Genomic DNA, 27,742 nt, shown 5'->3' on the forward strand with positions numbered 1-27,742 from the left:
AAGCTAAATCGCTTTTCAATCTAAAACGGTTTAGTCTACTACTGCACCAATTATAATTGTGGTTTTTATAACTTCATGTACAGAAGAAAAAGTTGCACGCAGCCGTAGCTATTCACTAAAATCAGTAAACGGATTAGCTTCAATTTAAGTTGGTAAGATCAGCTTCTTTGATTGATACAAAGATTCAATTGATATGGTTTTATCGGTCAAATGTAAGCTTGACATCCCAGCCCAGTCATCCAACTGAAATAACTGGAGGAAAGAGGGGGGGGGGGGGTGTGGGGAGGATGTATGGATGCCTGTATGTTCATTGTTTGCCCGTCATTATATATTGGCTGTTGAATAATGTTAATTTGCTATGGCTCGTTTTATGTTGTGGTTTTATTGCGCTATATATATATACCTTCCTATATAATTTTGTTCGCAAGAACCAGTAACTCGAATCGCCAATTGCTATTCTTCCTCGCTTATTGGTATTCTTCCTCCTTAATGTTATGGTTGTACATATATTTAAGAAAAAACACATAATAATATCGCTCCAGTTTGTGAAGAGTCCCTGGTGAACCATATATCAACGGCGCTCAATTCAGTTATGTTCATTTATTATTCATATCAAAGTAAAACCATCTTTAGGTTTGCTCCGTCAAACCCTTCCCCAAAGAGGGTGATGCAATAGTGACAACTCTTTCCAGAGGATCAAGCAACACGTTTTAGTACCAGAAACGATGTCAACTCATCTTTTCATCTTGTATTATTTTTTTAGTTATACTAACGTGTGCTTGAGAGACATAAACCTTATGTTAGCATTCCAGTTTATCAAAATTATCAGTGATGTTCAGGAACATTAAGCCATATGTCATTTAGGAGTCATCCATTCAACTTTCAGACCTCAAAGTTATTTTTTATGTACGAAAGAGGATTATATTCTATAAGCATTCTTGTGAAACTTGAATATTTTTCGTTTTCAAGATACGGACAGCTTAAATTGTATCCTACAGAACCCAAAAGTGAAAAAGAGCAAACAGGTGCGATGTCATCGATTTACATTCACAAGTAAATGTTCTGTTTTTCTATAAAATTTGCACCTTGTTTTCCACTATATAATATAACGTATCCATATTGTGACTTCATCATTGTCAATATTTTCACATCACCTTCAGGTAAACCATCAGCCCTATCCCATCGAGGTCGAAATAACACACTGAAAAATAAAAATATATAATATATTTTAGTCAGTGTGCATCTACGACATCACCCCTGTTTGCATCAAGTCTGTTATGGTAGAAAATGCAATAACTTCAAATTTCAATATCTCAAAAACGGTACATAGGAAACAATGCAAACATTACATATTAGGGACTGGGTTGAGTTTAATTTAAAAAGTAGACTTTCATATTATAACATAAAAGAAACAGTAACATGACACAGTGGCGTATCGATGAACATGAACGGCTCCTGGCCCAAAGGGGCCCCCTATCAGGAGTTCCAAGCAAAGGTGCCTCAGAAATGTTCACATGGGGGAGGGGGGGGGGAGTATACATGTTGGTGTAACCAGGGGCGGACTGGGTATTAAAACCGGACCGGGCATTTTTCACCTAGACCGGCCTATTATTCATTGATATGTTACTTACATAGTGATCGCCGTCCTGGGGAGGGGTCTAAGGGAGGGGGTTCCCCCTCCCCTTTGATAATTTTTTGAAGTAAAGGAATGCCTAGATGCAAAATGGTGCGATATTTCTCAATTTTGTAGGTTACAATAATCCTTTAAAAGAGATCCCAAAATAATTTTCCAGAAGCAACACTTAATTAAACCGAGAAAAGTTAAAAACGTAACAAAAAATAGACAAAAATATATATTTTAGACTGGATTTTATTTACTTTTTCAAGCATTTTGCGACAACATGTTTGAAAAAAAAGAAAAAAAAACCTACATAAAATCCACTAAAACTATATGTTCAATAACACGAGCACATATCATGTCTATGAGAGTAGGAGCCTACGCAGTACGCTGCTTCTGGCAGCTACACCATCAATGATATTTTTAGTGTCAAGTTTGGCCAAGATCCTTTTTTCCACAGACATCAACATGAACGCCTCAAGATGTTCGTCGACGTCTAATATTCGTCTAACTTTGATAACTAAACAGTGGCAAACAGCCCACTGTATGTGGGTCATTTTTATTCATACATAATCTCTCAGTGAGTGATATCCAAATAATCTAATAACATTTTACCTTTTTTACTTCGTTTTCTGTAGGATGAGGTGCAGATTCATAAAATCTGTGTTCTCTGCCAATGCTATGTATATGTCAGAATGAATTGGTCACCGTACTTGTATATCTTGTCGTAAAAATACTAACACGGACTGGTTGCCTTAAGCACGTTCTTTTATTGCGAACTAACAGACTTACTAACATGGTGATTTCATGAGCTGATTCCCAAAGTAAAAAATATATTTCTACACAGCCCATCTGTATTCTATTAACTACTGTGAAAATTGGCTGTAATTTTTACCAGGCTCCCCAGCCCACTGGCCCACCGGGGCACCGGCCCACCGGGCATTGCCCAAATGCCCGTGTGGCCAGTCCGCCACTGGGTGTAACACAAAACTTGATACTATCTTAGCGGAGCGCCACCATCGGTTGGCGCGGATCGTACCACAATTTATTTTGGCCAAAAAATACTCATAGATCGTCGGAAAAGACACTTCCCGTGCGTTTCAAGTTGCATTTACACATCGGTTATTTTGAGATCTCATGTACTATAGGATTTTGACTTTCAATAATTTCTGTAATGCATTATGGGTCCGTATGCAATGAACATAACTAGAGAACTGTTGGTTGGGTGAAATTTTTATCAATTTTTTTTTTTTTTTTTTTTTTTGGGGGGGGGTTGCACCTCTTGCCCTTCCCCGCGGACGTCCATGGGTTCAAGGTCCATTGATTTTTGCAGGATCAATGCAGGGGGCTTAGTTTAGAACATTTGAATGGCCATTTGGCATGTACACATTGTTTCCAGCTGACAAATATGTTGTAATGCTAAATACATCAAAATACATCAAGATAATGACAACCAATGCGGCACTGGCCTAATTTCGACTGAAACTTTGTCTACATCTAGGCCTAATTTCCTGTGCTTTTTTTACTTATCAGATACATCGAAGGCATCTTTATTCTAACATTTTATTATTATATTTCTAAATGAACGCAGTTTCAAGTCTGTGGTGTGTTGGGTTATCGTTTAGTATTTTTCAAATAATCATATGTCTCGATGTTCTACTCAGTACAACATTGGCTGGAATTGGGTTTTTAAGTTATATCCTTTGTTTTCATTATAAAAATAAATAACACAATTAGCTCGATACAGACATTAATACCCAATGAGCCCCTGATCATGATGTCCGTATTCCGTATCACGTGAAAATATGTGTATTGTCTTGCTCAGTCTTGCATGAGTTTTTCTTCCCCAGTAAAAACGGGCCCTCCCCATCCAAAGAGGTACCCTTTTCTGTGCATCAGTAAAGCGGGGTCCCCCTTTTGGTCGGGGCCTACGGCTCAGCAAGTTCCGAGCCCATAGGATTTACGCTACTGAAATGTCATAAATGTCTTGTGCCACCTTGCAGAATCAAGGCTGAAACAAAAACATTTTGGCGATTTTCTTCTTAGAATTATTATAAATTCTGGTAAAGTAAAATAATCTATTGTGAATCCAGTGTCTAAACTTGAGGTATGCTGCTGTGTCAATCACCAACCAATTTTGGTCGACAACACGGAATCGATCAAAGGTGACTTGCTTGACGAGCCCCTTGCCCCTATAAAACAAGGGAATAAGGGTGCTAAGTCAATGGGTGTAAAATTGGCAAAGTTGATATGCTTGACGAGCCCCTTGCCCCCATTAAACGAGGGAATTAGCCCGATGAAGGGGGTTGTGATAAATTTCGTATGTACCCTCTTCATGTTGTATGAATTTGGGGGCGAAAAGATGTGGCGTTTTTCCGTGGGGGGTGAAAACTTTGTCAACCTCTCAGTGTTGTTGGACTTAGTCGTTTTTCCAGAGATTTAGCCCTCGAAAGCGCTATAGCCCCCTCTCTAGGTGCTTGCAAACGATGGTTCGTACTGTATGGAGCCATTATTTTACGCGCTGGTACAACAGGATCTCTCCGCGTTCGTTTTCTCTACTTATTTGCTTCAAAACACTGGTACTTACATCTTGATAATTCGAGTTGGTAACTAAGTTTAACACAGGTAAGTGTTTATCATTTTATTTATTAATTAATATCTAGGACTACTTGAACAATTTGACTATTATTATCATAAATGTCTTCTATGTACTAGTACAAGAACTAGTGTAGCCTGCAGGCCTAGCCTACTGTAAGTACGTTACTAGTAGTAGTAATACTAAACGGAAGCTACAGTATGTGTGTCGACCATATTCTTCAGAACGATGTTAATACTGTATGGTTGCCCTACAAAATTTCATGATAGCGTTGAAATATTGTAAACCACCATATTGAATTAATTCAACTATTAGAACCGTAACTGTGTATAGCAAAGGCTTCACAGTTAACGCACCTTTGTTATTGACGCACCTTCAAATATTACTAGCAACATACAGCAGGCAACCTAAACTGTTTGCAGCAAAGAAGAGTTACATATTTGATGAGTTTTATTCCATTTCAGTTATATGCTGATCAAATTGTGGTTTTCTAAGCTTTTAACATCCCCCCAGGTTTGCACATGTTTTTGGCATTTGGAAATTTTACTCCCTAAAAAAAAGCCAAAATTACCTCAGTACCACTACAAATTACGATACCATTACCACATACATACTGTACAGTGCTACACTCTGGGCCCTGACTTTGTCTGAGCTTAGAGGCTCAGAGCATAGTAAACAGCATCTAGAGTCAATGGATGTATGTACAGTACTTAGGCCTACACTTCAGTTAGCTTATCAACGAATGTGTTAATTTAGGGGTATGAAAAAACTTGACACGGCAAACATTTTGTAGTCAAATTCTGCTCAATTGGTCTTGCATATTGGCACAGAACAATTAATATTTTGAGATCACTAGCATTCCTATCTTAAAGGGGAGTGGGGTAGCGGCAGGAACCAAGGTGAGTGCAGATTTTGCATATACAATGTACAGAATCAATTATTTTCTCTTTTTTTGGCCACCTTAGTACTGCCCAGTAGTTTAGCTATATAGTATTACTCTGCAATGAATTTGGCAGTCAATGTTCTGTAAAATTCTGTACACCAAGTGCTTTTGAGAAGCAGAAATACATGTAAGCCTATCACATGTACAGGTGTAGGTTAACTTGAGCAATAATGGTAGTTCAAGTAAACTATGTGCAGGTCTAAACATTACAGGTGCTCTATGATTATATATGTGTCTAACACAATCAGTGGTCAAAATGCTAGGCCTGGGCAACACTACCTAGGCATCTGTTTATAGCATTAGCAAACTGGCAACTATATAAGGCTAATCATACCAGCATGAGTACTCAAGAATCAAGTGTAATATTATTGTTGCTACTGAGCTTATCATTGCTACAGTACCATTTACTGTAGGTCCTGAGGCAGGAATGAATTACAGTTTCCAGGCTGGGTCAACCACATTTCATGTATTTTGAATAAACTTATTCCAAATTTACTGAGCTATCCTTACAACAAAATGTCATGTACATTGATTACTGTTGCTTAGCAAGCTTCGTGAAACTAGTGTCAAACACTCATATATAGGACCTACAGTAGCTTTAAGTCGTATATAACTTTAATATGAGTAAATAGCTCACTTTGTGACATTAATAGGACCCCAACAGGGTCCATCCCAGTAATCTCAGGTCAAAAAGTCTAAATTTTGACCAAATACTCATTTTAGACAACAGAAATCACTGAAGCGTGATATCACAGAACATCATTCCTGAAATATCAATTGCTACACTATATATGCTAAGCATTTAAGCCATTAACATACTGGATTTCAGCCAAATTGCGAAAAATCACAATTTTGCATAAAGGTTTGGTCAATTAATTGCTCCCATTGACTTGCACTACGTACAGTAGGCTAATTGAGCTGCGATACCTGTACTATTTGTAATATGTTGCATATCTGTTAGCAGTCCTGTCTCCTATATATTAGCATGTATGATAGCATACATACATGGCATGAATGTTAGCATGTATGATAGCATACATGTTAGCTTGTAGGCTATGTAAGCAGTATGATACCATACATGTATGTTAGCATGAATGTTAGCATGTACTGTATGTTAGCATGTATGCTAGCATGTAAGCATGTATGATAGCATACTGTACATGTATGTTAGTATGTATGATAGCATACTGTACGTTAGTATGTATGATTGCAAGTATGTTAGCCTATATGTAAGCCTGCTTGTTAGCCTGTATGTTTGTGTGTTTGTTAGTGTGTATGCTACCGTGTATGTTACAGTAGCATGTATGTTAGCATGTTATAACCAGTATGATAGCATGTATGTCAGGCTGTATGTTAGCCTGTTTTTTAGCATACATGTATGTTAGCATGTAAGTTAGCATGTATGTGAGCATATGTTAGCTTGAAGGCTATGTTAGCATGTATGATAAGTATGTTAGCATACATGTATGTTAGCATGTATGTTAGCATGTGTGTTAGCATGTATGATAGCATGTATGTCAGCATGCATGATAGCATACATGTATGTTAGTGTGTATGATAGCAAGTATGTTAGCCTGTATGTAAGCCTGCTTGTTAGCCTGTATGTTAGCCTGTTTGTTAGTGTGTATACATGCTAGCGTGTATGTTAGCATGTTATAAGCAGTATGATAGTGTGTATGTCAGGCTGTATGTTAGCCTGTTTTTAGCATACATGTAAGTTAGCATACATGTTAGCATACATGTATACATATATGTTAGCTTGAAGGCTATGTTAGCATGTAAGATAGCAAGTATGTTAGCATGTATGTTAGCAAACATACATGTTAGCATACATGTTAGCATACATGTATGATAGCATACATGTGTGTTAGTGTGTATGATAGCAAGTATGTTAGCCTGTTTGTTAGCCTGTATGTTAGCATGTTAAAAGCTGGTAGCATCTATGTCAGGCTGTCAGTCTGTTTGCTAGCATACTGTAGCATGGTGACTTCGAAGTTCGGACACTTAAGACTTAAAACACCCCAAAACTAAATCTTCTGTATAAATCACCAGAAAATATACTTCATATGGTGGGAGAATTGTGTTATAGTACGATATATATACAGCCAAACTTTCTTTCCTGCAAACTGTTTTCATGTTGTTTTTGATGAAGATTCTTCGTGATTGTGGAACTGGTATTTCTTTGCTAGAGTATTGCGAAGTTCGGACACGCAACCCACAGTGTGGCGCTGGTGATAAAATTGGTGGTGCAGTTGCTCGTTCAGTAATTATAACAGACTTCATAGATCTTCGTCATTTTATTGACAAATATGTAAGTAATTTCTTGCACACGGGTCATTTTGGAGAGAAAATAACTGTAGCTTCGTACTTTTTGGTGAAATTTGGCTCTTCCTGTAGGTTTTCATGGTGAAATCGTGTATTTCTTAGGGTGTCCGAACTTCGCAGTATGCCGAACTTCGCAATACTGACTATACATGTTGTTAGCAAACATGTTAGCATGAGCATACATGCATACTGTACATTAGCATGTATGTTAGCATGTTATAAGCAACATGAAGGACTTAAACACTTTTTGGTTCCTTGCTTAAGCAAAAGGAACCTATGTACATAGTCAACTAGATCTGCCATAGTGAGAGGGTGTGCTCTATTGTTCTCGGTGCCTGTAAAGGTCACCAAAGGTCAGTTAGGGGCCAAAAACCAAAACAATAAACAAGCAATAACTCCCATTGACAGGGTGCGACATGATTGTTATTTTGGAACTTGTAATATACTGTATACTTGTAAATAACGTAGGGGATAATTTTTCAACTTAACAGTGGTGTGATCCAAGGTCAACAAAGGTAAATTAGGGGTCGAAAACAGGTGTTTTTGTGATAACTTGAGAACAAAATGTCCGTCAAGGTTGGGAGTTACGCTAAATGTAATCCAATAGTGGACCCGCATCTTTGTGACCGTTGACCTTAGGTTGACCTCTGGTGACCTGTATAAGCTTCTTTAGTTATTTGAATTTCTTGTGGCCATCCAGATCATAAATGGTCTTTCGATCAAAAATGTCCTTGGGTTGTTCCCTGTGCGACCTTCAGGTGCAAAGTTGACAGATACAATTATTTTTTTTTATTTATTTTTTTTATAAATATATGCTCTATTTAGGAGATATATACAGGACAAAAAAAAACAAAACAAGTTTGTCAATATTTAACTATATGGTCAATTCCATGGTGACTCGCGTGACATTTTTACTAAAATTCCTCTCTATTTGATATCATTAATCAAATAAAGAAGTTACCTGGGAGAAAAGCATTCATGTAGTCAGTGAAGTAAGCCTTAATGCTTACAACAGTAGACAAAAAATATTTATACCTCCAGTATTGGGGGTGAAATTGGCGAAAAACTAAACGTGACTCGCGTGACAGCTACTATTAGCAAAAATCAGAATGCACACACAAATGTTTGATTTCTTATGTCTTATTAAAAATTTTCCAATCACTTTTTATAATCATACCGAAGTTGAAAAACACCTCTACCTCAATTGCTATGCAACTTTGAAAAAATGTTGTAACGCATGAAAATAACGATGAAGATGTATTGTGACTCGCGTGACGAGAAAACGTGACTCGCGTGACAAGTTCACTTTTCGAACAGTTCTAGACCAAATGCACTTAGTGAATCGAAGGTATAGATCTTGCCTAGTGAAATAAACATTCATTGGTTTGGAAAGTGTCCAAAAGGTACTTCCCTTGGGAATGTCCAGATGATATTAATGTCCCCGAGTTACTTTCATGACTGCAGACAGTAGGTAATATACTGTACGGGTAGTACAGTTGTTCAGACAATTTATCTTGTCAATTAATATTTATAACAATATTTAGTCTGTTGAAGTCACTCATTTGAAAGTTATAGAAGAAACAGATCTATCAAAATGTGATTCAAATTACCATTCTTATTTGTCATATTTGAATAAACCAAAAGTGTAATATTGAGAAGATACATTCGCTCATAGGATTTTGGGAATGATTGAGCAGTTAAAACCTTAAGGTTGTCAAGTCATGGCACATGGAATTGCCAGATACAAATATAGATTATGTTTTTGTATATTACTAAAAATCAATGACATGTGCTAACTTTCCAAATGTGGTGATAAAATAGGCATTATATTGCGAATAAATATTCATGATTTTAAATTCTGATATTTCAAATGAAATTTTTATAATTAGTTGCATTATGTGTGCACATATTATTCAAGTTGCCTAATTAAAGGGGAATTCATATATGATATCTTTAATCAGTGATTCATTCATCAAACTATAACATCCCTGTAATTTTCACACAGTAAATAGGTAGAAACACTATCTTGATTTGACGTGACTCGCGTGACGTGACTCGCGTGACTTTCGTAAAGGGTGATTTTTTGCAAAGTTTGAATATCTTCTGAAAAGGAAATGTCAGTAATCCTTTTGGTATCTATGTGAAGACTTGATATTCATCATTTGGAGTAAAACTTTTGTGCAGGCAAGGAGAAAAAAACAAAAACAGTCAATTTTGTAACTCACGTGACAGTAAATCAAGGGTGTTTACTGCACTTTCAATTTACCACTGGTGTCTAATGCCTTGATGTCAAAATAAAATTGAAGCTATTAAGTGAGCACTATGCTATAGCAAATATAATTAGTCCAACACACAGTAAATAGGTAGAAACACTATCTTGAATTGACGTGACTCGCGTGACGTGACTCGCGTGACATTCGTAAAGGGTGATTTTCCGCAAAATTTGAATATCTTCTGGAAAGGAAAATTCAGTAATCCTTTTGTTATCTATGTGAAGACTTGATATTCATTATTTGGAGTAAAAGTCTTGTGCAGGCAAGGAGAAAAAAAACAAAAACAGTAAATTTTGTGACTCGCGTGACAGTAAATGGAGGGTGTTTTCAATTCACCACTATTGTCTAATGCCTTGATGTCCAAAAAAAATTGAAGCTTTTAAGTGAGCACTATGCTATAGCAAATATAATTAGTCCATTAAACTGATGATACCTATGATTACTATGTACAAATCTGCACAAAATGAAATTTCACTGTATTTTTCATAATTTAGTTACTACGGGAACCATTTGTTATTACCGACCCCATAATCAAACAAATAATGTTTGGGGGGTGAAAAAATTATTTTCAGTAACTACAAGTATTCTATTTATTGGAAACTTATACAATTTTAATGTACAATGATTTTAAATTTTTTGGTATGATGTTGACCTTATCATGGAATTGACCATATGATAGAGCTATACATGCTCTAAAGAAGAAACTAACTCCCGCTTCGATCGGACACCCGGTTCGTAAGTTATGAGGTGCCAAAGGTTGGATTTGATACCTTTTTAGCAATAACAGTGTGTGTGTACATTGGAGTTCATAACAATTTTAGGATGAAGTGCACATCAAAGGGAACATTTTTCATTAAAACTGTCATGCTATCCAAGATCATTCAAGGTCTCTTATGGACAAAAAACTGCCCACTGATGGGGTGCAATACGGTAAAAAAATAGGTCAATTATGGGTCAAAAACTCAATCTCCAAACTGATAAAAATTGTCCATGGTTGATCCCTGTGCCACCTTCATGCCAAAGTTATCAGAGGTCAAGGTTTTGTTTAGTTTTGAGAGGTGGATCTCATGACCTAGGAATATATGTACAGTAAAAGTAATACTTATAGGTGTCTACAGGTGCAGTGCTGTACAGTACCCATTGACTAAAATGTACATGTATATATGTACAGTATACTCCAGTAGTCTATGAGTACAGCAATGCCCCCTTACACACCAAGCAAGAGCCTGTACAGTATTACCTTAAGTATTTATCTGTAGACACTACAGTCTTAGTCAATGAGTATTGCACTGCTCAGGACTTACACACACAGAAGTATGACTTTACTGTATAACTGTTGACACTACTTAGTCACTGGCTACTGCACTACCCCCTAACAAGCCCACAGGTATTTCTGTCAACTTCACATACTGTACTAAAGTAGTCATTGAGAACTGCACTGCTCTTTGCACACCCAGAGGTGTTACTTTACCTATAACTGTAGACACTACAGTAGTCATTCAGTACTACACTGCCCCCTCACACACCAAGAGGTATTTACTTACTTGTACATACTGCAGTACTGTAGTCATTGAGTACTGCACTGCCCCATAACACACCCAGAGGTATTTACTGTATAACTGTACTTACTATCCAGTACTGCACTGTTCCATTGTGCACCCAGAGGAATTACTGTACCTTACTGTATAACTGTGGACACTACAGTACTTAGTCATTGAATACTGCACTACCCCCTAAAACACCCACAGGTATTTCTTTCAGGAACTTTACATACTACAGTAGTCATTGAGTATTGCACTGCTCTTTGCACACTGCCCAGAGGTATTACTTTACTGTTAAACTGTAGACACTATGTAGTAATTGAGTATATACTGCACTGCCCCCTAACAAACCCACAGGTATTTCTTTCCTGTATAACTTAACATACTGTACTACAGTAGTCATTGGAACTGCACTGCTCCTTGCACACCCATAGGTATTACTTAACTGTATAATGTACCTACTGTACTACAGTAGTCATTCAGTACTGCTCTGCTCTTTGCACACCCAGAGGTATTACTTTACTGTATAACTACAGTATATAGACGCTAGAGTATTCATTGAGTACTGCACTACTTCTTACACACCCAGAGGTATTACTGTACTTTACTGTATAAATGTTGATACTACAGTAGTCATCGAGTACTGTACTGCTCCCCTACACACCCAGAGGTAATACTTTACTGTATAACTGTAGACACTACAGTAATCATTGAGTACTTTACTGCTCCCTTTCACACACATCTCAGGTCTTATTTTACTGTATAACTTTAGATACTTGTAGTCATTTAGTACTGAACTGCTCCAGTTGCACACCCAGAGGTACTGTATGACATAACTTTATAATTTTCCTACTACTCTTTGAGTGCTGCACTACTCCTTGCACACCAAGATGTTTTACTTTACTGTATAACTGTAGACATTACAGTAGTCATTGAGTAAGTGCACTGCTCCCTTTCACACCCAGAGGTATTACTTTATATGAGTGGACTGTAATGTAACATTTGTGGACAATGGAACGTATACGTTTATATGATCTGTCTAATATATGTTTTCATTGATGTATGGACTTCTTTACATGTTAAGTTCGTATTGACTAATGTACAACGTATTTAAGTTATTTACCAGTCATTGCGGGAAAGAAACCCACAATTTCTCCTTTTTCTTGAATAGCCTATCGAAGCCCACCATAAATAATTGTAGAAGGATGTGACCATACACAGTATTGTGTACTTGATGTCGCAAGAGCAGGAAACGTGGCGTGTTCAGTTGGTGGAATACGACCAGAAGTCAAACTCCAATGGAGAACTTAGGAAAACTATCTTGCTCTATCTCTAACAGATCTGGAAAGGACATCAACAGAAAAGTGAGGAATCTTTGACATTTCTCTTACAACAAACTTCAAAATGTTATCAGCGCCTGAAAGAGGGATCACATTAAGAGTATTTTATAATGAGTGTTTTATACCTGAAGTTACATTAGAATTGATCTAAATATTCTCTTTTATCTTGTTCTAAGAGGTGAATGATTTTGCTATTGTGAGATCCAGTACAGTAGCCTGCTCGTGTAGTTAGAATACAGTCCGTATGTTCAGTGAATTTTATGTCTGATAGAAGTTACAGTATGCTTCTAAATGAATGGCTAGTTTGCATCTCCAATGACTTCTTCTTCGATCCGACTTATGATTTCTAAATCTGACTTTAAGCTCCATCAGAACAACTTTATTTTATCTGCTTCTTTATATCGCCAAAAGGCTAGTTTTTTCTCACACACTGATGAATACTGATACAGAGTAGTCTAAATCTACAGTATCTGAAATATGTGCACTTGGAAAGTGCAGTTTATTTTATTGAATAATAGTTGTCTTTGTGATAATGTTAACCCTTTTTGATCATCACTTAATATTTTCCAATGCTCAATTTCAAATTGCTATTTAACATGTGTTTTTCCAATTTACAGACAACAAGGGGACTTTGGGTTCATCGAAAGTTGCTGTGGTTACAATTATAATTGTAGTACTTCTAATTCTGGTGGTTTTGGTCGTCTGTATGAAAGGTACTGTACCATGGTGCATAGCACAATTACTTTGCAATATATAGCAAAGTTTGTTAGCTATTTTCTTGTATTCTATTTGTATTCATTGCATCTACATTATCCTTATTGACTAACAGAAAAGTATAGTAACTATTTGTTGTATCTAAATTTATATTCTTTTTGTTTTTTATTTTGATGATAATAGAAACCGTTGCATTGATAATGGCATTTGTGTGTATGTGCGCCTTTGTGATGCCCAGCTTGTAAACATGATATCTCAAGAAGGGTAGTTCGGACCAATATCATATGTAATGTGTAGACTTACCACATTGAGTACAAGAAGCCTATTGTTTTTGGTGAAGGTCAAGGGTCATTTGGGGTCATGAGGAGTCAAATTGTAAAAACCTGGTAAACACAATATTTCAAGAAAGGAAGGTCGGACCAACTTCATATTTGGTGAGCTTAAATTCACATTGAGTACAAGAATCCTATTGTTTTTGGTGGGGGTCAAAAGTCATTTGAGGTCACCAAGGATCAAATTGTGAAAAACCTTGTAAACATGATATCTCAAGATGGGAAGCATGGGCATACCTCATATCTGATGTGTAGAAGTACCCAATTAAGTCAAAGAAGCCTATTGTTTATGGTGGAGGTGAAAGGTCATTTGGGGTCACTAGGGGTCAAATTGTGAAAACCTTGTAAACAAGATATGTCAAGAAGGAAAGCATGAACAGACCTCATATTTAATGTGTAGAAGTACCTTATTGATTAAAAGAAGCTCATTTTTTTCGGGGCAGTGTAAGGTCATTTGGGGTCATCAGAGGTCAAGTTATGAAAACCTTGTAAACACGATATTAGCAGCTTGGGCATATCGCATACTTGGTATGAAGGTGTATAGCATGGAGTGAAAGAAGCCCATTGATTTTGGTGGAGCTCAAGGTTCACTTGGGGAAAACAGGTCTAATCGTGGAAGCTTTGTAAACATGATCTTGCAAGAAGGGAATCTTGGACAAGTTAAGAAGCCTATTATTGTTTTTGGTGGAGGTCTAAGGTCATACGAAGACAACAAATGTCAAACATTTACTTCACTCCCCTCTTACCTGTCTCTCTACACTAACACACCTTCCTAACATAATATCATGAGGGAAGCTTGGACAGATCGCATATTTGGTATGTAATTGTACAACTTTGGGCGGAGGTCAGTGGTCGTTTGAGCTCACCAGGTGTCAAATTGTGAGACCCATGTTTTACACAATATTTCAACAAGGACAGATGTCATATTTAGTATCTTGATGTATCTATCACATTTAGTACAAGATGCCTGTTGTTGAGGTGAATGGTAATCATTACATGTTAAATGTCAGGACAGCCTCTGTCATTGTGACTTTTTTTTTTTCCACATCACACTGCTTTTCACTGTATTACTAAGTTCAAGTGTGTTGTACACCCTCACTGTACATGATGTCAGATTCATGAAGAAAACTGCTAATGTTACATCATCGAAACCACAATGCATCTTTGCATTCTGGTTAATTAACCTTACATAAATTATTCCTGCAGTGTTAAACTTCCGAAAGAGGCGGAGGAAAATTGTGGAAGACGAAGAGGTAAGACCGTTATATCTGAAAATATAAATAAGATCAAGGGAAACAAAATAAAGCTGTTAAACATACTGTAACGCTAATTCAGTCTAAGATTCCGGGGCACTTAAATATTCCCTACTGAGGACTGGTGGTGGTATGGAAACAAACGCGGCTTGGATGGTAGTATGTTACAGTAGTAAGGACGAGCCTTTAATCTTGTTGTAACATGCAAAGAATATAACACATAGATAAACTTTAGTAAAGAAACACGCGCTGAGATTTCGTAATCTATTACTTTAATCAGTCACGGTACATACCATATAGAAATGGTTACAAACGTGTCACTTGTCTGATGATCACCAAACACGTGGGAAACTCAGAGACTGCACATGATTAAACACAATATACTATATTAACTTGCACTACCTCTATTTACTGAGCATTTTTGATGCCGGAAGTGAACAACTGAATTAATCGACACACATAATATGTTGCAACAACAAGTTAACATTATACTCATTTGAAATAACATTCCTTCCAATGGATAGATTCATGTTGTAATAGATATAAGTAATACATGCAACTGTCAGGAAATCCTTTCCCTACCAGTTTTGTGTTGAGAATAACATGTACATTACGATCTTCCCTGCAGCAAATACCACCCATTCCCCCTGTTCTTAGCCAAAAACAGGGAAGATTAAATATTTACCTGAGTTGGTAATGCTAGCCATACTGAACTCTCCTCTGCACAAATTCATGATTAAAGAAACACAGTGTATTTTGTCAGTGGTCAAGCCAAACTTGTCTTCACACACAGGAAAGTAGTACTGGCCATTAGAGCACTCGTGTTTGCAATCATACAGGTGACTGGTCAACTCAAGGATGAATCCTAATGACAGTATTTGGGTTAGTTTATGCTATCAAGTAACAAATTATTAAGGCTTGAGTGAATTTGGAGAGGACAGTTTTTCTTTAGGCAAGCTTGACTGCCATGTAGACTCTGAGTACATTTATATAAGAATAAGGTACAACCTATGGTTACTTAGCAACATCAAACATATTATGTTATCTTGTATCCTATTTAATAGAAAATGTTAATTAGTCAAATTATTTGCAAATAGTGACTTCATATTAATAATTTTATTAATAATATGTTTGAAAGTATCATTACCTCTCTCTTGTTTAGATGTTGCCCAAGACTAAGACTCACCGCACACCTGGTAAGTCTGATGTACAAGTTATTGCAAGCTGAGTGCAGTGAATGCTGCAAACAATACCTTCAATTGCTTTAAGATACTGTTAAATACCAAGCATAAATTAAAATAAATTTCAACATACATATCCTCTACAAATGATAATGTATAATAATGTACCTGATTCCAGTGACTTTATTGCTGTCATATCAAATTCATGTTATGATAACTTTACCAAATGGGGATATATAAATGACACAATAATTTCACGGTTCCTTTTGTATTTCAGTATTTATGGTTTATGAAAATAAGGTATGAACATTCTGATTACATCAGAATGCGTCCCACTTCAGATAACAGTTATGACCCAATGATGACTCTCAAATGGTCTGAGCCAAGAATTTTTTTTTTTTACACATCTTTGCCAAATGTTGGAATCGATTGTCTCTTTGCAATTAAAGCAGCTGTTCAAATAACCATTTAGTTTGAGAACGAATCTAAAGTTAAGCAATTCAATTAACATATCAAGACATTTTCTACAACAAAATTTGGTTGAGCAGCTACCAATAATGACATTCCAATTAAAAAAAAAATACTTTCATCTGACCATTTTCATTATTGAATTTGTTCCTGATATAAAATAAGATTGTCACTAATCACACTTTTCTGGTTTCCTACAGAGGAGGAACAATTCATCAAGGAACTAAAGGCAAAGTATGAGATACTTTATCACTCCATACAACCATTGCCTTACATCAGAGACAGAATGTATTGTGTTGATAAAGTATATGTTTATAGCGGCATTGAACGGTTAGTTCAACAAGCACATGGAAACAACATGTGGAAACTTTTAGAGTCACATCATGAACTACTAAAGAAACCTGAGAATTGTGGTAGGCAAATTATAGAGGGCAAACCTGGATCCGGAAAATCAACACTGACACTACAGCTTGCATACGATTGGTGCCGAAGAGTTCCAAAATCCCCTTTAAGTAACGTACCGGTACTTATTTACCTGCGGCTAAGACAACTGAGAGGGGTGAAGTCAATATACAAAGCAATACGGCGTTTTATATTACCCAGAGACTCAGATCTGAGTGAGGTTATAGTGGAATCAATCATAAAGAATTGTTCAGGTGTATTGGTTATTTTGGATGGATTTGACGAATACCCTGATAAAGACGATCAAGAGACTGATATTTCTCTTATCCTTCGGAGAGAAATGTTGCAGGATATAGACGTCATTCTGACTACCAGGCCTTTCTACTTACCGAAAGAATTTGCACTGCGTAGTGATCGAATACGTTTAACAGGTTTCAACGAGGACATCCGAGATCAATATATTCGGAAAGCAGTTGTACACGGTGACGAACAAGCTGCCAGGGAAATAATACTTAAACTCCAAGGAAACCCTCTACTTGGTGACTTGTGTCAAGTTCGTTTGTTGTTTGTTTTGTTTGCTCACATGAGCCACGAGAACAAAGACTTGAAGACATTCAAATCCATTACTAGCTTCTTTCGTAATGTGATAGCTTGCTTACAAAGTCATTTGATGAACAAACCAATTGAAAAGGTATGTTTTGACTTAAAACAGGATGAGTTGAACAAGGTTGCTTTTGAGGCATTGAGCAGTAGAAACCAACTGATTGTGTGGGATAGTACTTCCCTGAGAAAACGACTTGGGGATGACTTTTATGAGCAGTATCTTAAAACTGGAATATTTTTTGAGGAAGAAATACTGACTGGTGATCAATTTCTCTACAAAAAGGAAGTCAGATTCTTCCACAAATTGTTCTGTGAGTGGTATGCTGCCCAATACATTGCTGATTATCTATCTCAAGAATCTTCAACCTCTGCCACAACAGAGAGCCAGAGTGTAGCTGAACTGCTCCGTTATTTGGATCCCTTTGAACTTCACTATGTTTACAGATTTGCCTGTGGTCTTAATAAGACTGCTTCGGGTAAAATTGTAAATTATCTGCAAAACAACCTTAAACATAAAAAGTTTGCTATGATGTGTATGCTGGAACAAGACTATAAAAGTGAGAATATTGTTGATGCAATCACAAAGTTGGCCTCTAAAGTGGTCCACGTACATGGCGATGACAGTCAACTACATCAGAGATCTACTTTACAAGTTTTGGAATTTGCGAGTGCAACACAGGTGAAGTAATTTTCTTTCACTGCAATCAAGACATATTCCCTCAGGTTTGTGGTCATGTGGTCACGTTCTTGTACTGTTACTGTATATACAATAGAATTATAATCAGTGTGTCCTTATACTGTACCTACAAAAAACAGTGCAAAACTTCCAGCCTCCACCGGGATTTGAACCTTTGCCCTCTCATGTACTTAAGTGCTTGGTTTATATTTCTGCCAAGTCCTGTTTTGATTTTTCCAGTTTGCGCTGCATTTCTTGAAAGTTATATAATAGCAATCAATTCATGAGATCAGATTCCCAACTGTATACATATCTTCAGAGGTTGAATCCCAAATAATGACCTAATGACCATAGGAACGTAAACAATTTCAAATGGGCACTAACAACACTCAGTGTCGATGTCGTTACCAAGAGTGTCACTTGATTTATTGCTTTCATGTGGCCATACTGCCAGTAATAAATGAACACACTATGACTTGGACAATTCAAACCTTGAAAATATTTGAATAAGTTGTGTGGTCCCCTTTACTGCAAAAAACTAAAAGTAAAACGCAATGATTTATGCAGTAGCGTTTCACTGCCATGGTAAGCTACTGTTGAAATGTCATTTTGACCTCACAGTGTAATTGTATGGTCTAAAGTAAAGTATAATATATTGATATTCATCATAAAATTACAATAAAATAAAATGGACTACAGTTTCTCAAAAATAGGTTAAAAAAAGTTATCTATGTATCATACAACTCAAAGTTTTAATACTTGTAGGTAAAAACCGTTCTGTCCGCATACGTAGGATCGTGTAAAATCTTTGTGGTTTCATGTAAAAATCAAAGAGAGGGTGATCGGAATCCTCGACTATAGAAGAAGCACACTGACATATTATACGATCAATAAAATCATCCGTGATGGTACAGTAGAATACAACTTGATAGATTTATTCAAGTAGTCTAATTGTCCTTTAGAACAGGATGATAACCAAACTGGGCCACAGTACACAAGGAAGGACAACACCATTGTCTGAAAAAGCCAAAGCTGCTTATCAAAATCTAAACCAAAGCCGGGGAGCCTACGAATACAATATAATCTCTGTTTAGCTTTTGATGCCATATTGTTCACATGGGTATTCCAAGTAAGCGAGCTGCTGAAGGTTAATCCAAGATATTTAAAATCTGATACAACCTCAATCACATTATTGTCAATGTACAATGGGGCATGACTTTGCACTGCACGAAAATCAACAATCATTTCCTTGGTTTTCTTACCATTAATAAGCATATAATTATCCTTGCACCAATTCACAGTATACTCTATGGCTGCGAATAATTTGTTAGACACTGTGGGTTTTTATCGGTGCACATCCCAATTATGGCAATATCGTCTGCATACTTCAAGATATAAACATGTCATAATATGAGACTAATGAATCAGTGTAAATTTCAAAAAGTAATGGGGACAAGCAACAACCCTGTGGAACACCAGTGTTATTAACGAGAGTATCACTGTTGACACTGTTACAGTGAACGAACTGTGTGTGATCAAACAGGAAATTATAAAGTAGTATAATTACATTGTCACTGACATACACCTTCATAATGTCCAGTAATTTAGAACAGCAAATGGTATTAAATGCAGAACTGAAGTCCATAAACAAATCTTTGCATAATTACTAGGAGTGTCCACATGTTGATGTAGAATAGTGTCCAGAAGCAGGCAGGCATCCTCCGTCGATCTGCCACTGCGATATGCGAATTGGTAATTTGTCCAGTGATGGAATACAGTTCAATATAAGAAGTTTCTCGAAACACTTCATTTAAACACTGGTCTAACTCAATTACATAAAACCCTCCATCCGTTCATAATGTAGCATGATTCTTTAACTAGAGGATAACTACAATACATTAACCTTGTTCATTTCTCTAACAGATTACCATAGCTTGCCTACACCTGACCATGGCCTTCAAGGAGTGTGATGGATACACTATTTTACTCCAATCTGGCCTCTCTCTCTGTCCGTTAGTGACAGTAGAAAAGATACACATAGAGACTGAGAAGGAGGGAAATGAACCGTATGCAATATCAGAGATACAGTTAACAAACATCTTCTGTTTTGCGCTTCGTTGTCAGTCTGTTAAGGAGCTGTCGTAAGTTGAATCTCATGTTTTTGTTATCATACTACAGTTTGTACAGGTCTACAAATATTCCCTCTTGTTACATTTAAAATAACTGATTTACCAAAGTAATGATGATAAACACAGAGCTCTGACAAAACTGGTATTAGAAATGATGTATCATCAAGAAATACATTGTAATTGGAAATTTTAGTGTTACAATCATGAAAAAAGATGAGTTGTTTATGTTGGTGTGACTAGCCATCACAGTATTAATTATAACAAAAAGAAACAATGACAGTTGTGAATTTGGAAGGTACTGTAAGAATCTTTTGCATATATCATTGGGAAAATCTCTTACATAATATGATAAGTATCATCAAAGAGGCCAAGGTGTAATTGAACCCAACAAATTTCTTCATGAATTTTGGAGGATTTAATCAGTAATGTGGTAGTATGAGAAACGGAAGACAACATACTGTGCTTGGAATTATATTACATACAAGTCTATTTTACAATCTATCTGATTGCACACCAATTCCTTTCATGGACTCCTAGCACGACCTAAGGACGAGCCTAAACATACTGTACATTACACTATTACCTTCCTGCAGTTATGGGCTCATTTGCTCATATTAAACAGCAAAATGATGTCCACATTAAGGTGCTTCGATTCCAATCATTTTGAAGCACTTCCTAATCATTTCCTATATGGAATTGGCTTCATAGCAAGACTGTTTTGCTATCTTTCTCTCATGTTGGTTTGTTTCTTCCTTTCTACTTCAAAGGTTCAGTGAATGTCTGCTGCCTCTTTCACCCTCTCAAGAGTCTATCAATGCAGAGATGATATCTAGGAAAATAAAAAGTAACTATCGATTCTGTCAGTATTGGTTGATAATTTGATTAAATCTAGTCATCAAGGAGTTGATATGAGAGATAATATATTGTAACATTTTCAGTAGAAGTGCAAAAAGCAGATTGTAAGCCTTTGGTAAAAGCAAGAATGATGCAAAAGTAGAAAATATGACAAAATAAATTGCTTTGTCAGGAGGATTACATTGATTTCAGGAGCAGTTAGTGTTAACCGCCTAAATGATTTGTCCTGCTCGACACATTCCTTTGGTACAAGCTACTGTAATGGCAATGTTATTAACCTATCTATACTTAGGATATTTGTTTAAGAACATTGCTTTAAGTCTAAACACTGAAATCGTGTCGTTTTAAATCAAGCCATATTTATTGGATGAAAAGCACCAAATTCAAAGTTAGGTCTTAAGTGTTCCATTTTTAGTGTAGAGGTATCCGTTTCATTTATGTGAAAAAGTTAATTCCTCTCCTTCATAAATCCTAAAATGTCTTTAAATTTAACATATTTTTACATACTTGTCATCATAGTATACTGGCGAGACTACGGTTACAGCCTGAATCTCCATTCTGGTGATTGGGAGGTATGATTCTTTTGTTTTTAGTTGCCAGGGCTTTTTGTTATTGTGTACGTGTCCATTAGTGCAGAACAAGTTGGAAGTACAGTAGTGTAAATGCCGACAACCACTAGACAACGACAGAGATCGTGACATAGCTTAGGGAATATAATGTGAAGTTCTAGATTGTGGAAACAATATTTAAAATATGAGTTGGTCATTGGACATTTTTGATTACTAATTAATTCAGATCATTAATCAACTGAAGATACTCAAGGAAACCTTGTATGACGTTTCTTTTCTATTGAGAGTATTTTGAACTTTTCTGTACATAGTGATAAGTCTGGTAGTATGAAAAGGACGTTTTGCTGGATGTGTTTTGGACTTATTTTCATAACAATGGATTTTCTTTAAGCTATAGTAATACCAATGATGCTACAATTAGAATAGTAAAAAAAAGTAAAAACAGAAAGATAAGTTTACACTGCTTCATTTTGTGTTTATTTTCAGGTTGATAATATCAATATTATTGAGTCACTGTGTTCAGAGAGGTTACAGATCTGGACTAAAGATAGTAAATTACAACAGAATTGTACTTTGCAGCTACTGAAGAACGCATCTAACAATGATGTAAGTCAGTAGTCTAATATCAAAATACCTATGATGGACTAGATATGTCAAAATACATCATCCCCATTATGTACTAGATATGTCATCCCCATTATGTTATTAAGTGTTTTATGAAGAAACGATAGTATCATTTTGCATTTAGCAGTCAAATTATTTGAAAAATTTGATTCATTGTCTACAATAGTGTTACGAATGCAGGATTTTGCATCCAGAACGCAAAGTTCCAGAGATGGACGCAAACACTTCACATTGCGTCCTGCGGATCGAAACCCTAAGTACACACACTCAGAACTAGGCCTATATGCAAAACATAACAAAACAAATTTTTGAATGAATATCTTTTGAATGAACATTATTTTTCAAACCTCAGGATAACTAAATTTTCTTCCAATCATTCTGATGATGGAATTTGTCTTAAATCAAATAAATCATAGCAATCAACCACAAGGTACGGAGTTATAACTCCGTACCTTGTTATAACAACATTTACATTACAGAGTTTTACATGCAAACAATAGTCATGGTTCTTTTCCAAACTTCCCATGATCTGATTGGCTAATAGTTCCTTACCCATTACCTGGAAACATTCTTGTGTCTGTAGTGCTCAATGAACACAAATTATGTAAATTAACAACAATATAACATTACTTTCCTGTGTAGAGATGACAATGTGTGTGCTATAAGTTATCATATGTGTGCACTCAAATATCATAACATTAGGCCCTGTAGACAGTCATGGTATGAAATTTTGATTGGATTTTTTCTACGATATCACGTAATATTTGAGTCATTGTTTTGATCAAAAAAATTGTGAGTTGAGACAAGTTAGGAATTTTGTAGGAACCTAACATCTCGGAAACTTAAAAAATTATTTTCACCTCACAGTACGTTTGTTCTCTCCTCATTGAGAGTTGCTCAAGTAATATACATTCATACCGCATTACTTTCTTTGTTGCAAAGGTTTTCGCACTGTCTTTGACCATGTGCCCCACTGATTTTTTTTTCTTGTGCAACATTCATACATTGTCAAAAGTAGCTATTGAAGCTTGAGTTTTTATTGGACTTTGTTTGAAGAGTTATTTGCATACTGTAAGGGGCAATGGGTCGGAACTGGCCGGGGTTGGGCCAACTTGCCAATGGTGGTTGAGGAAAGGGAAATCTTTGTTCAATTTTAAATAAAACTTATGAATAACATTGCATTGGTTAACTGTTAATGGTAACTTACGACAGGGCTTCATAAAAGTTGTGAGCAAGTAGTTCTAGGCCTTTAGGGATGTGTTATTGTGTCGTCGAGATCTATTTATATTTTCTACAAAATTTAAGGGGCTCAATAAAATGAGTTAAACATGCAGTGTTTTTACTTTTACATGTTCTCTCTAAGCACTCCTATTACTTAACATGAATTTCCAACATTCACAGCATATTCATAGCCTATAACATTTCACACACGCTTTAAAGGAAGTTGTTTACCATGCAGTAGTATGGATTGTGTGATCTAGGAAAGCATATATGGTAACAAGTCTACGTCATTTTTTGGTGTATAATAGTTACAGGTTTATCATTTGATGATTTTTTGTGCATGGCATAGACCTATCACTATAGGCTTCTTGTTGTGCACAAGCCAGTGTGCTTTCAGGGGTCATTATAGCTCAGTATTATGTGTTCCTGTAGAGGTATTTTACTTTGCATTTTTCATGGAGGACTACAGGGACGCAAGTTTTTCTGAGCGGACTCAAACGCTGTTAAACTTTTAATCCTAGTAACCATACTGGTCTTCGTTCACAGTGTACTAACTTTCACGCTAAGTGTACACATAAGATAATCATATCATAATGAACTATTTTTCCAAGGAGTACTCCAGCTAGTGGCACACATAACACAAGATGATTTAAAGATTACATATCACTCTGTAGTGACAATACATCTATAATTCAAAAGGTGTGTGGTTTGACACAATAACAACAGGACGTTTAACATAACTAATTCATATGAAGACATTTTCTCACTACATTCCTAGTCTAACAGTCCATATTTTATCCTGGTTATTATTCATACATCAGTCATTTTGCCCATTTTATGTTTCATGCATTAATTCACTTTAGTGTTACTGTCTTTTTTATACATTGTGTTCTATGTTAGATAAAGAAGTTTGATCAACCCATATTAAAAATGGTGAAGAAAAATGTTGTTTCTGTTAACATTAATGTGAGATTTCAATAAACAAACTTGAGCCTAATCGTAATAATGCGAGGAGTGGATTTATGCTAGTATTAAGATGGATAAGTGATACCTTCAGGAAAGTTACTGGCCACAGTTGGTTATAATCGTATAAATAATCGATATAGCTCTAAATCATTTCAATGTTGATTGGATCGTATGTTACCTTCCTTCAGATCCCCATCTTCCATCTGGAGCTTCTACAATCCTTCTCCAAGGCTGATTCTGGTAACATCATCCTCTGTTCAGGGCTACAATTGTCCTGTCCTGTGTCATTAAAGAAGCTATCGATAGATACATATGAGGAGGGAAGAGAACTAACAGAGACAGAGGTTGTTGGCATATTGATGTTTGCACAACATTCACAGCTATTGGAAAAGCTAATGTGAGTATTTCAATGAATATCGTATCTTAGTAATGCGTACCTAGATACCACTTTCACACTTTATATAGGCATAAATACAGTACTTACAAAGTTTTATCACTATTTGCCAAGTGGAAAGATACTCTCACAGGACAGAACTTTATTGTTTCTGTATTGAGTATTTACAGACCCATTTTTTACCTTCGCCTTGTTTGTTAAACTCTACATTTGGATCGTGATGAGTGGTGCTTTGTTTGGGTTAGTTGTCATTTTAGGGACTTGGCAGAAAATAAGATATATTTCAAATATTTTGCAAAACAAATGCTTTATCATTGAATGACTTTCCTTCTAATGAATAGCTTTATCATTGTTTATATATGATATACAGGTTAGCTTTATCGTCTGTGTTATTGTCAATGCTTTACTCGTTCAGGTCATTGACAGTGATCGTCTGAAAAATTTACCAAAAATAAAATCGGATAACTTTTTGTGAATTGTGATCAGGCAATTGACCGACTCATGGTTCTGCATTATTTCACAGGTTCTTATTTTGTCTGTTGCCCCAGTCTATTGCTGCTGAGGATATTCCTTCAATATTGAAGTCAAGGAAAGTGAAAGGTACTTTATGCGAATGCTCAGGTTTACTTCTGTTGATTGATCAATATCGACAGTTTGTACATTAACGTTATGATCTGATACTGATTACTATTATTACAGCAGCCAATCATTGTAGTCAATAATGTAAATTTTATTACTTATCATTGGTTGCCTGAAGTTATCATTAAAATAATAAATTAAATGTGTCAAGCAAAGGATGTATATTTATAGACGATTTTGATATGATGGAGACATCAAGCCTTCTAACTTGTTTCATATTCAAATGAAATAAAACTGTTAGCATGCTGCTTATCCACTAAGGAGCCTGTGTATTAAGAGAATGTGCAAAATAAGTTGGCCTGACATCTCAATCCTACAGTAGCAGGAACTTCTTCAGAGGCTAAATGAAAAGTATCAGTAACAGAAGGGACAAAAACACACACAGAATACAAACAGGTTAATGAGCAGGGTGAACACAAAGAGATAGATGTAAGAGGATTAATAGACAAGGGATGGAGAAAAGAAAGAAACCAACAGGGGAAGAGGAGCGGTAGGAGATCCAAAGAGAGGATTAAGGGAACAGGGTAGGGAGTAAACTGGAGGACACGGACAGAAATGTGTGGAGAAAAAAAGGGGGTGGAAGAGAGCTACGGGAAGAGGAGTGACAGGGGGGACAAGGGGAGAAGGGGGGACCAAAGAAAAGTTACTCATGTCATTCCTGGATGTTGAGCTCATGAGGTTGAATGGTGTGAAGGATTTGCATCCACAGTCTCTCTCTGCTGTTTCGTACCAGGTCAGGGCGGCTACCTAAGGAGACAATCCCCTGTTGGGACATGTTATTCATGGTATGGTTGGGAAGTCTTATATTCTAATACATGCTACATGCAGTAATAAGCTTGATACAAGACTCAAGAGAGGTGGTACAGCTGGCTGAGATGTTGTTGTTTTGACTTCTGTATTCAGAGTGTCTGTCATTGCTAGACAATTATACATGCACTAAGTGTCTAAATATAAACATACCACCACAGAGATATGGTGAGGAATTAAGAACCAGACTGAATTAGTATTAGATACCCTCAGGAAGTTCTACAGTTACAATAATATTATGCAGTGAGGGTAATTTAAGACTGGGAATATCTCCAGATCAGGGTTTACATGAAATACATCCAGTATGTTACATATGCTGTGCATCAAACGTTTGCCTTTTGCATAATACATGCCAGTGAAGGGGAGACCATGATCTAACTATAGTCTAATGATATGCTTTTCTAAAGAATGTCAGGTTAAATGTTTTAAAGAAACAATGACACAAACTGGTTTATCCCGTTTCAAAGCTTTCCGCATAAATGAAAGTTACATTTTTTACTCGATAACAGAACAGAGAATGATCGCAAAACTTGCCCTTCTGCTTTGTTTTGCGCATGTTCTACATGTTAATGTAATTATGTAAAATAGCTGGGCGTAGCAGATTCTTGTACAGTCTTTTCACAATGAATTGCTCAAGGCTTATGTGACTGTAGTGTAGGTCATTGGGGTGTCTGGGAGTGAAATAATCATGTTTTATTTTTATTTTGTTAATCATGGCATTGTAACCTCTTTCATTTTAGTCACTTGGTTACCGTACGATAGTGGCAAAATTTATGACCTCAACCTTGAATCTGGTCGATGGATGGTGAGTATCAAAAACTTACATGTTTCACTAACCTATTGCTTGACAACTGGTTGTATAATTATCTGGAAAGAAGTATTAATGTATTCAAAGAATTGGAACTCCCCAACGACTGTTAAGTGATTTTAAAGTGAATCAATAAAAGAAAGGAACAGTTTGATAGGTAAGATGCATCAATATATTTTGCTCAGATTGTTGAGGTGGACTCACATATTGAATCAAGTAACAAGAAAATTACGCAGAATAACATAATGTCTGTGTAACCTTACTTTGACCAGTGTTCGTATCAAATGATTGTTTTTCAATTAACAGTTCAGGGGGAATATGGAAAAATGTTTAACCGGTTAGTTAAAATGTTTAACCGGTTAGTTTTCAGAGTTTTTTTTTGTTGTTGTGGTCACTCAAGTACATTAAATTAACATTGATTGCAGTACCGTCGTGCATCTTGCCTGAAAGTAGTAGATGAAAACC

General features: G+C 36.2%; 1 protein-coding gene across 4 annotated transcripts in view; it reads left to right on the forward strand.

Annotated features, from left to right (window-relative positions):
- Positions 1–27,742, forward strand: part of LOC139970019 (uncharacterized) — a 48,183-nt gene that overhangs the window by 16,320 nt on the left and 4,121 nt on the right. Inside the window, exons 1-13 of one of the 4 annotated variants that reach the window (XM_071975550.1) lie at positions 4,086–4,197; positions 12,468–12,660; positions 13,254–13,349; positions 14,889–14,935; positions 16,098–16,131; positions 16,785–18,268; positions 20,189–20,406; positions 21,162–21,238; positions 21,769–21,821; positions 22,305–22,424; positions 24,818–25,026; positions 25,547–25,623; positions 27,210–27,274. In XM_071975550.1, the coding sequence (XP_071831651.1) occupies positions 13,343–13,349; positions 14,889–14,935; positions 16,098–16,131; positions 16,785–18,268; positions 20,189–20,406; positions 21,162–21,238; positions 21,769–21,821; positions 22,305–22,424; positions 24,818–25,026; positions 25,547–25,623; positions 27,210–27,274 (2,391 nt within the window). In that variant the 5' untranslated portion in view covers positions 4,086–4,197; positions 12,468–12,660; positions 13,254–13,342. Of the gene's footprint in view, positions 1–4,085; positions 4,244–12,467; positions 12,661–13,253; positions 13,350–14,888; positions 14,936–16,097; positions 16,132–16,784; positions 18,269–20,188; positions 20,407–21,161; positions 21,239–21,768; positions 21,822–22,304; positions 22,425–24,817; positions 25,027–25,546; positions 25,624–27,209; positions 27,275–27,742 lie in introns of those variants that run through there. The other 3 variants (XM_071975549.1, XM_071975551.1, XM_071975552.1) reach the window with 3 other exon arrangements.

Source organism: Apostichopus japonicus, chromosome 7, assembly GCF_037975245.1.
Source record: "Apostichopus japonicus isolate 1M-3 chromosome 7, ASM3797524v1, whole genome shotgun sequence".
NCBI lineage: Eukaryota > Metazoa > Echinodermata > Holothuroidea > Aspidochirotida > Stichopodidae > Apostichopus > Apostichopus japonicus.